Genomic DNA, 11,637 nt, shown 5'->3' on the forward strand with positions numbered 1-11,637 from the left:
GGGGCCTCTGAAACGGGAAATTTAGATTGAACTTGAGTACCTTGATAACCCAGAGGACCTCTATTAACAAAGTGTTGAGGGTTGGCGGCTCCCACTGGGTTGCTCCATGAAAAACCGGGATGGTTCCTTGAGTTATTAGGATGGTAGGTCCCTTGAGGTTGGTAAGACTGTTGATGAGGCCTATTATATCCCAACATATTAACTTGCTCCATAGAGGTTTGGGAGTTGAACTCGTCGATACAATCCCCTGAATTGTGATTTTGGCTGGTGATTTGGGCAAGTTTTTGAACCAAGGAGACCACGTTATCCAACTTTGTTGACAAATCGGCTAACTGCCCCGCATCATGAATTCCTCCTACCAGCTTTTGTGGAGACCTCTCCGTGTACCAAGTAGATCCATTCATAGCAATTTTCTCCAATAGTTCCTCGGCTTGTGTTGGCTCTAGAATCGTGAACGAACCACCTGAAGAAGCATCCACCAAAATCCTAGAATTATCCAGCAATCCTTCATAGAAAGACATCATCAAATCCCAACTCTGAAATCCATGGTGTGGACATTGCCTCTTCAATTCCTTAAATCTCTCCCAAGACTCAGTGAGGGACTCAGTTGCTAGTTGCTTAAAGTTTTGAATTGCCCTTCTCATCCGTTGAGTTTTGGAGATAGGATAGAACTTCTTCAAAAATTCTCCATGTAATTTGTCCCAAGTGTCAAAATGGTTATCAGGATGTGAGGATAACCAATCTTCAGCTCTGTCCTTCAGTGTAAAGGGAAAAAGCCTAAGTCTGATAGCATCTTGAGTGACTCCATTTATCTTGAAAGTGCCACAAAGTCGTAGGAACTTGGTGGCGTGAGCATTGGGATCTTCCGTGGGCATCCCACCAAATCGATCTGCCGCAGCCATGCTAAGTATGGCCGGATTGATCGCAAAGTTATTGGCCTCCACATTTGGAATATTGATGCTACCATGCTCCTCAACATCAGGAGCAAGGTAGTCAGACATTGATCTCCCTCCAGCTTGGTTTTCTTGTACCTGTGCCATCCTAGTTTGTTTCCTAAGAAACTTGGCTCTTTTCTCAATCTCAAGATTCAAAGGTAATAATCCTTCTTTCCCACGAGATCGTGTATGCATAAAAAGCCAAGTTCTTAGATTCAAAGCAAAATCACACTCAAGAACAAGAAACTTGTTATGGATTAGCAAATAAAATAAAAATAAATAAATAAATAAAAATGGACTAGACTCCTAAAGTAAGACTTTCACTAATGTCAGTACGTAACGCCACCTCCCCGGCAACGGCGCCAATTTGATTGCTATAATTTGGGGCAAACAAATAATACCCGGAGTATTCGGGTTGTCGAACCACAGAGAGGTGGGGTACTAATCACTAGCTACTAGGTTACTCATATGAAACTAGTCCGAACAAAACTTGAAGGTTGATTGATTGCATAAAATAACAAGCAGAATAAAATAAGTAGCAAGGTTTTGTAGACAATAGAGCAAAATAGGATTTTTGGGATCACAATGTTTAATCACCTAGTGCCAATTAGCGTTTGTAATATTTGGTTTGGAATTAAGATTTGTGTGGGAATGCAAAGTGGAATCGAATTACTCCCGTAATCTCTATTCCTAGTGAATTTCCACTCCCATGGCTTAAACACCCAATAAGATCAAAGATCAGCATTCAATTATTCCTAATTACTACCATCTCCCGATGAGCAATAATCTAGAATAAACTTCCCCTAATTAGTTCCCCTTTCCCAAGGACCAACCATTAGGTGCAATCGTGTGTGCCCTAATTTTATGCCCCAACTCCCATTGGTGACACAAACATGACTGTGAAGCTAGTAATTTAGGCCTTTAACTACCAACAACAACAGATTAAAACAAGATTGCAACACAAATCATAAAACCAAACATAAATATATTAAGAAATTAACGAACTAGGCACATAGGTTCATAAACAAATTCACCCAAAAATCCCTAAGGAATTTAGCCGAGCATGGCTAAATTATACATAGCAAATATGAATAAAGGATTACAAATCATCAGAAGAGTACAAGAATTAACCAAGCGATTCTCCCAAATCTCCCTGGCTTCCTCCTTGCTTCCAAAGACGACTTGAGCTTCTTGATTTCTCTCTTTCTTGTCTACAAAGAACTCTAAAAATCTCTTGGTATTCTCCTCTTAGGGTTGAGGAAGGAGGGATTTTATAGTGGGTACAAAGTTGAGATGAAATAGGAATCTTGTACCAAATTGGACTCAAATTCTAATTCCTATATTTAAATAAAGAAATTTCCGTCTTTAATGATATTTAGAATTTGGAAGATTCCTTGAATTGCTAACTTTTAATATGGAGATATGAGCCTTGAAATCCGTGCAATTGATATTAGGAAAAGAAATCTCGCGCTTGTATTAAATTTTGCCCAGCTGATCCACTTTAGGCGTCTGTTTTTATCCCAGAAATAGACGCCTATTCTCTCGATGCGTCGAGAATTTTCTCCACGCGTCGAGACTTCCTGTGCGCGAATTAGTTAGCTACTGGAAAATTTCGACGCGTCGAGCCAAGGGCTCGACGCGTCGAGTCCACTGGGCCCCGAACTCGTCCAAAATTGCTCAAAACTCATCCTTGAACTTCCCTTGCTCATATCTTTGACCTAAAATGGTTCAAAAACACTAACAAACACCGTAAAACATTCAAAACAAGTGTGAACCATAATTAAATGATAATAGCAAGGAAAATATGTATTAAATAAGCAAAATTAAAGAACTTAAATACTGAGATGATTCAAAATAACTATAATAACAAGCAAAGATGTGATAACATCACTAACTACTCATGACTAAATAGCAATAAGAACACAAAAACACAAGTGTAAAACATAAACATTGCAAGATAAAGAGATAAAAGGGGAAAAGAAGATTATCTATTGAAATGATGGTAGCTTGAAATCCAAGTGTAGATCCTTCAATACAAGCTTGAAATATGATAAATAACCTAAATCTACACATAATCTAACACTAAAATATGAAAGGAAAGAGTATAAAATAGTTAGGATTCGAATGGGGTTCAAAACCAAGTAAAAATGAGTGAAAAGTCAGCTAAAAAGGAGCAGAGGCAGGGGGCTTGATGCGTCGAGAGTAATTCTCGACGCGTCGAGCATTTACAGAATGCAAAACGTGTTGATCTGCCCAGATTCGACGCGTCGAGTGCTTCTCAGCAATGCAACTCGGACTTGTAGGCTGATTTTGACCACTTTATGCTCAGAATTAGGCTTTGATGTCGTATAAAAATTGTAGCTCTTCGAGTGTTCTTTCTAATGGTGTAAAAATCACTTCATTTGGACATTCCTAGGTCGAGATATGATCAAATTACCGAACAGTGGTCAGTTTTGGTCGAAATCTGTAAGTTTGGAACTTCAACTTCAAGGATGATTTTGACCACTTTGGCTTCCTTTTTAGGCTTTGATGTTTGAATAGGAGTTGTATTCCTTTGAGTCTTCTTTCCAATGGGACAAGAATCACTTAATTTGGATATTTTTAGGCCGAGATATGGTCCAAAACATAAGATGTTGACGTGCAGGTCGAGAATTTCAATTCCATGATCTTTTGCTTTGGTTTGCTCAAATGACCATGACCATTTAAAGCACCACCCTTAGGCTTCCTTGGAAGTGTTTTGCCCATCCTCTTAGCTTCTCCTTGGCTCCCATGAACTCCCAATCCATCCATAACGCTTCTTTTGACTCCAATGACCACCAAAGTGCATGAAACTACTCATTTTTGCTTCCAAAGCTTTTCAAACCAAACTCCGCCCTTACGGGCCAAAACTTTGCAACAAGTGAGAACAAGGCGTTAGGTGAGAACGTGTGGTCTTTTGTTGGCTCTTAATTTTGGGTGATCTAAGGGTTAATATTTACTGTGCAATATATCTAGTTATTTGTACTGTACAATATGTATAGTTGTTTGCACTATGCAAATAATATAATGAATTGACCACACATTCTCACCTAACACCTTATTCTCACCAAATTGGATATATATATATATATATATATATATATATATATATATATATATATATATATATATATATATATATATATATATATATATATATATATATATAGGGAGCCATTCACATGAAAACCCCCTTATAATACAAACATACGGACTAATTTGAACCATAGGATTATATTAGATTAATGGCCAAGATTGGATTGTAATTGTACATGTGCTGGATCGTAATAATTAAGCAAAAGGGCATTAAAGAGAATTGTGTAGAATGCTAATTAAGGTATGATTGTAACTGTAATGTTATCTACCTAATTTAAAGGATACTAATTGCACTATAATTCAACCAAATCAACTCATTCGAACCACACCACCCCCCCCCTCCCCCCCACGCCATTGCCGACCTCGCCAGACAGCTACGACAACCGGAGCATGGAGTATACGCCGCCATGGTTACCAGGTAATGATCTCACCTTCATTGTAATACTATAAACGTAATACCTAGTGCATTACACACGATTAATAGAGACCAGACACCCCTGAATATAATTGTTGGTAGAATTGGTAGACATTGAATTGGATATCATGTACGCGGTTACACCCATTGGAAAACCCCCAATCCTGTAAGGAAACCCAATGAGTCCAAGGATACGTTTACCGTATGACAGGACGCACACATTCCAACGTGGAATGCACACGAACCTTAATACCACAAGGTCTGGAATGAGTCATAATAGGTCGCCCATTGCATGCACCACTGAATACAGGCCAAACAGTAGAGATGCACATGGTTTCAGAGAGACCGTAACAGGAACACCCCCCCCCCCCCTAGCGTATGAATATGAACGACTCTAGCTGTGCACCAATTGGGAGAAATTAAACATGATTTTTAACACCAAGACCACCAAATGGGGGAACTATGCACGCACCTATGTAGGCCGCTGCACAGGCGCGAGAAACAACCCCCAACCCTATCCTAATTGTAGAACACAACTGGAATTATATTATTAACCCAAGACACTAATGTAGTTTATTGGAATGATCACCAGGTGAAGACCACTGCGCAAACAAAGTGCAACAATGTGCAATGGAAATTGGCGCAGATGGTGCTAAATTTTGGACACCGGCAACCGATAATGAAAAAACACCATACGAAGGACAACAATTCGAAACAGTAGAGGCTGGGATTGATTTCTACATTAAATACGCGAAGGAGGTCGGATTTGATGTAAGGCACGGCACAAAGCGACAAAACCGAGCAGGACAAGTGGCAATTAAGTACATCATGTGCTCACGGGAAGGATACAAAGCCGAAACGAAAGAAATCCCCAATAACCCAAACCAACGAAAGAGGCGTAGAAGAGTGTCAAACAGGGTAGGGTGTAAGGCACGTATGGGGATGTCAAAGTGTAAAAGTGGAGGATACAAAGTCCATACAATCGAGCTGCGACATACACACTGTTTATGCTCGGAAGAGGGGAGAACATTTTTAAAAATAAATAGGCAACTCGACATCGGACACAAGACGTTTTTGGCAAACTGTGCAAAGGCAAACATCGGCCCCACCAAAGCGTTCAGACTGTTCAAAGAGATGGTAGGGAGTTTTACAGAAGTTGGGGCAACATGCATCGACTTCTGCAATTTCAGAAGGGACCTATTGGCTTACATAGCAGAGGCGGACGCCCAAATGGTGATTGAAGAAATGTTCAAACGGAAAGAGGACAACCCACACTTCTATTTTGATTTTGACATAGATGAAGAAGCACAACTTACTAGGTTATTTTGGGCAGACGCCGAATCACGTAGAAATTTTGCCTGCTTTGGAGATGTCATGTCATTCGACGCTACATACAGCACAAACAGGTAATTCTCTAATCTATTTACACCTAATCAGGTGTTTACCATTAAAGTATGTATAGCCGACATACGACACAGAAGTCGCATCCAATTTAATTGAAAGCAATATAAACTGTGTGCATTTAAAGAGTAACCGGTGTGCGTGGCAGCTTAATAAACAGTCAGGAAAAAAATATGCCGAACGCACGTCGACTAAAGACACTATACAAGCAGAAAATAACGCATAAATTATTGATATTGCAGGTACAAGTTGGTGTTCGTTCCTTTCACAGGGGTGGACAACCATAAGCGGTGCATTACATTCGCGGGAGGCTTAATTGCGAAAGAGGACATAGAGTCGTATGAGTGGCTACTGACAAAGTTCAAAGATGCAATGGAATACACACCAAGATGCACAATTACTGACCAAGACCCAGCACTGAAGGTAGTTATCCCACAAACTATGCCAACAACAAGACATCGATTCTGCATGTGGCACATCATGACAAAAGTTGGAGAAAAGGTAGGGGTGACATTGTGGCATAACGAGGACTTCAAGAAGGACCTAAATAGTACCGTATGGGATGACACTTTAACCATAGAAGAATTCGAGAGCAAATGGAAAACAGTAATGAAACAGTACAACCTTGAGGAGCATAGGTGGTTCACGCAGCTATACGAGGCACGAGCATCATGGATACCCGCGTACTTCCACAACATACCCATGGGAGGATTGCTACGGACAACATCTAGATCTGAATCGACTAACAGCTACTTTGGTAAGTTTACAAACCCCCACTGTAGCTTGGTAGAATTCATGGCGCAATACAACAGTGCAATTGGAGAGCAAAGACACAACCAATTAAAAGTGATCGCTGAGAATGAGGGTTCGTACCCAAAAACAAAATCCCCTCTAAGTATTGAGAAGCACGCAGCTAAGATTTACACCATAAGCATATTCTATGAAATCCAACAAGAGATATGGGAGGCGGGATTCACATGCCACATCAGAGACCAAACCAAAGAAGGGGAGATATGGAAGTACAGAATAGAGGACACTAGTGGAAAAATGTTTGAAGTCACACAACATCCAGCATCAAAAAACATAGAGTGTGCATGCAATAAATTCAACCGAATGGGTCTACTATGCAGGCATGTTGTGTTGGTAATGAAGGCAGAAGGATATGACACCATCCCAGAAAAGTATATTGTAACACGATGGACCCGAAGCGCATGTGCACACCCCATGTATGATGTGCCATGGGCAACGAAAACAAATAATACCAAAACGAACGAAGCGACAAAAATGGCAAACAAACTATGGAGTGAATTCTACACCTGCATGGGATTAGCAAAAGGTTGGCCAGACAGAATGGATCAAATGTTGGCAACATTGCAACAACTTAAGAAAGATTTAGAAATGGAGATGCAGGAAACACACGAGAATGGCAACAACAAATCGGCGTTTGAAAGGCTTATAGGTGCACACAGACCAGGCGACATACAAATAAAGCCACCCACAGTCGCAAAGAATAAAGGGAGTGGGAGAAGAATAAAAAGCAACAAAGAGAAAGCCACCGAAAAGAGACACTCAAAAAAAGAAAGAACGTGCAATATATGCGACCTTCCAGGCCACAACAGTCGCACATGTCCAGACAAAGTCACACCATATGAAAGTTAGAATATCTATGTATGAAAAACACAAAACAATGGTTGTAAGTTCCAATTATCGAACCGCATTAGTGTATTCATATGAAATAAACTTTTAATTCGATACAAGTAGCGAAAGGACCCTTTCAAAAAACACACCCCACGATTAAAAACACACGGATGGAGATCCCGGGATAATTCCACCTACTACATGATTACAAAATAAAAAAAATAAAAACAAAAAAAAAAAGAACAGAAAAAAAAACCCCCCCGCTGCACACGAGAGAGGAATGAAATGCACACAATCCCAAAAAAGGTCCACAAAGCGTGGGCACACACACCAGAGTGTTTGAATGCACGCACGTTAAACCTTTGAACGAACCGTATTAGAGTACACATATGAAATAATATTGTAGCACACACCCCACGATTCAAAGCCCACGGATGGAGCTCCCCGGATAATTCCTACTACCACTTGATTAACAAAAAAAAAAAAACAAAAAAAAAACAAAAACAAAAAAGGACACAAAACACTGCACACGAGATAGGAATGAAACGCACACAACCCCAACAGCAAAAACTAAACTGCCATTCGATTACCCATTACACAACAAAACGCACATAAGTATGACGCGAATGCGCACACCTGAGACAGCCAATAAGCATAGAAATGCATAGTAAACACGTTAACATAAATTAAAGCAGCTACAAATTCGTGTTACAGGCACAATCTAACCCCAAAAAAGGTCCACATACCGTATTAGAGTACACATATGAAATAATATTGTAAAGTGATACAAGCATCCAACGGACCCACCGACAACAATACACACAGCACACGATAAAAAAGCACACAGATGGAGCTATCGGAATAATTCCCTTTACCACTTGATTACAAATAAAATAGGAGAATACAAAAAGAAAAGGAAAAAACCAGCACACTGGAGAGATATTAAATGAACACAACCACCACATCAAAGAAATAAAATGACATTCGTTTACCAATTAGACAACAAAACGCAGAAAACGCACAGTAATGCAAAAAAGTCAACGCATTAACATTAATTTAAACCAGCCACAAATTCGTGTTACAACCACAATCTAACCCAAAAAAGGTCCACCAACACTGTGTGCACAAACCAGAGTAATACCACCTCAAAAAACCCACCAAAAAAAGTGTGCAATAAACAAGTGCACATCACCACAAAAGGCCAAGCACAACTACGTACATAACACACCTAACTACAGAAACGGTAGAGGATTAGATACCGACTGGTACGCCCGAGAAATATTCGACACCCGATGCACATTAAACTCCGAACTCACAAGCTCCTTCATGTAACGCAAACGAAGTTTGTGTAACGAAGTAGTGTCCCCCTTAACTAACCCACAGTCCCAGTCACGGACGCGCTGACCGAAAAAGGACTCCATATGCCGCATCAGAAACACACCACAATCAATCTTATTCTTCGAGTCCCGCCACGGCATTTGCAAACGCTTCGGCTCCACCAAAATACTGGCCGTGGACAGCTCCGGCGAGATATCAGCAAAGAACTTGGACAACATACCCTGCTGAACTCCAGAAAAGATAAAACATTTTAGGGGAAGCGACAAAGGGAAACAAAAAAACCAGTGGAGATTGGATTCACAACGAACACCACTTACCATGTCCTCAATACAATCACCATATTTTAGTGCTTTAGATTACGGATTAGAATCATTGTCAATAATCTCTAACCGACAACGAGAAAAATGAAAACACAACAAGAAATAGTGGCCGCGACGCAGTATGGGGAAAAAAATCTGCAACCAACAAACTAGTATAAATAGGAGTGCAATTGTTGTGCACAGAAATGTAAACGAAAATGCACAAAGACAGCCGTGTGTGCAGTTAGTGCATAGACAATGTGCAGACAGACAAAAGAGGTAAATGCAACACACTGTAAACATGTAGAAACCATACCATGTCCACTTTACAAATATCATCATACGGAGACAACTCTAAGTCCATCCTCAACCTCTCACAAAACCACACTACCCGCTTGTCCTCAGGTTGGGAAGTATCAACAACTGTAGATAACTACACAACAAACAACACAAAAACACAAGGAATGAATACAAACTAGTAAAAAAGTGACCAATTAAAATCAAGAAGAGAAGACCAATGAATTCAAACCCACCGTAGTAAACGTAGAAGCGAAAAGACGAGAAGGTGCGGCACGCACCTTATTAGCCTCATGGCGATTAAGAAGCGCTGCCCAAGCATCTATAACACCCACATCAACTTCAGAACCCGGGGTCAAAGACAGCAAACACTCCCATGACGCAGTGCGTTGACCAACAGAAAATATAGTTTCAATCCTAACAAAACAAACACCAAAAACCAATCACCAAAAAATAATAAGAAAAGTAAAATAAAAAACAAACACAGTACAAACACAAAACCAAAAACACCAACATGTTTGCAGCGGAACCCCCAAGCAACCAATTGACTATCAATGCATCCTCCGGAAGGTCAGGCATGGGAAACGCAACAACTTCACTAGGCCCCACCGGTGGATACTGAAGTGTAGAGGCAACAACCGGGATAGAGGGTCCAAGTGGATTTACAGGCCGCCCAGCTTTAACCGGCGCCACGCAACCCGGGCCTTCAGAAAGTGGCTTCTCGCTTACCTCATTACCGTCGCCACACCCCTGCCAACAAATAGTCAAAATAAAGAAAGCCAAATAATATGAAAACTGCAAAGCACATTACAAGACAAGGGCTTTCACATACCCAAAACACCTGCACAACTACATGATTAACAAAATGCTAAACAGAAGTGCACTTGGGGTTGGAATGAGTACAAAAAATATACAATTGGACAGCAAGCACACAAACGAACATGCACTGCACACTACCCCCACCCCACCCCTAGCCCCAAACCACAGCAAGCACACAAGCATGCACCGGATAGCAAACACAAGGACAAATGCAATAATTCCAAAACACACACGCGAAACCAGGACTACTATACAACATATTAAGCAACCAGAAACAACCATAAACACAAACAACCAAACCTCAATCGGCGTACTAAATGCAACGCCCGACAAGGTAGGGCAAACACCAGCGTCTGGCCCACCCAACTCAACGCCAGATGCATTGCATTTACTGTCATCCTTCACACCAACAGACACAAGTCCCGATCCTCGCAGCCCACAATCTTGAGAAGGCTCACCCACACCAACAGAAACATCCAGTGTGGCACCTACATCCACCGGCCCAGACACCGCTGCAGCGCCACCCAAACCACCATCTACACCCGGCACAGTAGTAATATCCTACAGCGTGGGCACCCAAAACAAAAAAACAAAACACGGTTCGAAACTAAACGAAGAAAATACCACCATATGCAAAAGAACATCCCGAAACACATACCACATCCATACCAACAACCGGACCACGCACTGGAGAAGTTGCATTCTCAGAATGAATATCGTTAACCACAGCAGCAACCGTATCCGAACAGCCATGATGCAAATCATTCCCTCCAAACAACTGGGTTAATCCAAGACTAAACGACGGGACATCATCCACATCGGCACGCTCCACAATTGGCCGCATTAGAACCTCCAAATCACGTAGCCGGGGCTGAATAGACACATAGAGTCGTTGGCAAATCTCCCACTCAACAGCACGACCCCGTACCATCCTAAAAAGGTCGGATAAAGTACCAACCGATGATGTAAGAACAGCCACCTCCTCGCCAACCACACACTCAAACGTCTACACAAAAAACAGGAAAAAACAATGACATTAGAAATACAAGTACATGCAACCTGGAATTTAGAGAGGAAACAGTACCACATAGAATAAAACTAAAAAGTCTGTACTCGAAAAAAAAATAAAACGACCTGAAAGCAATAAAACAGAGCTCGTGCAAACTAATAATAGGGCATATGAAACCACCAACAATTACTTTAATTAAAAAATACAGTGTGCATCCAAGCCACAAGTATTAGCACCCGCAAAGAACAACGAATAAAATCAGTCATTACCTTAGGACCATATTCAGGACCATCACCATCACCTTGTACATCTACCGGAGGAGGATCAATTTGCCCATGGCCAAACCCACCAGCACCAATTTCCGCAGTCTCT

At 41.1% G+C, this 11,637-nt stretch overlaps 1 protein-coding gene across 1 annotated transcript; it reads left to right on the forward strand.

The window, feature by feature from the left end:
• The first annotated feature begins 5,347 nt into the window (after nt 1-5,347).
• On the forward strand, nt 5,348-7,524 carry LOC109168442 (protein FAR1-RELATED SEQUENCE 5-like). Its single transcript, XM_019317467.1, has 2 exons — nt 5,348-5,870; nt 6,108-7,524. Exons 1-2 carry the CDS (start codon nt 5,401-5,403, stop codon nt 7,522-7,524), a joined length of 1,887 nt encoding a protein of 628 aa, XP_019173012.1. The 5' UTR covers nt 5,348-5,400.
• Nucleotides 7,525-11,637: the final 4,113 nt, after the last annotated feature.

This window comes from Ipomoea nil, unplaced genomic scaffold (genome assembly GCF_001879475.1).
Source record: "Ipomoea nil cultivar Tokyo-kokei standard unplaced genomic scaffold, Asagao_1.1 scaffold3199, whole genome shotgun sequence".
NCBI lineage: Eukaryota > Viridiplantae > Streptophyta > Magnoliopsida > Solanales > Convolvulaceae > Ipomoea > Ipomoea nil.

Bases quoted from the DNA above. Each gene is read 5' to 3' on its own strand.
- LOC109168442 (XM_019317467.1), top strand. From the start codon at position 5,401: ATGGGGATGTCAAAGTGTAAAAGTGGAGGATACAAAGTCCATACAATC. The intron at 5,871-6,107 runs GTAATTCTCTAA...TTGATATTGCAG, and splicing joins GCTACATACAGCACAAACAG to GTACAAGTTGGTGTTCGTTC.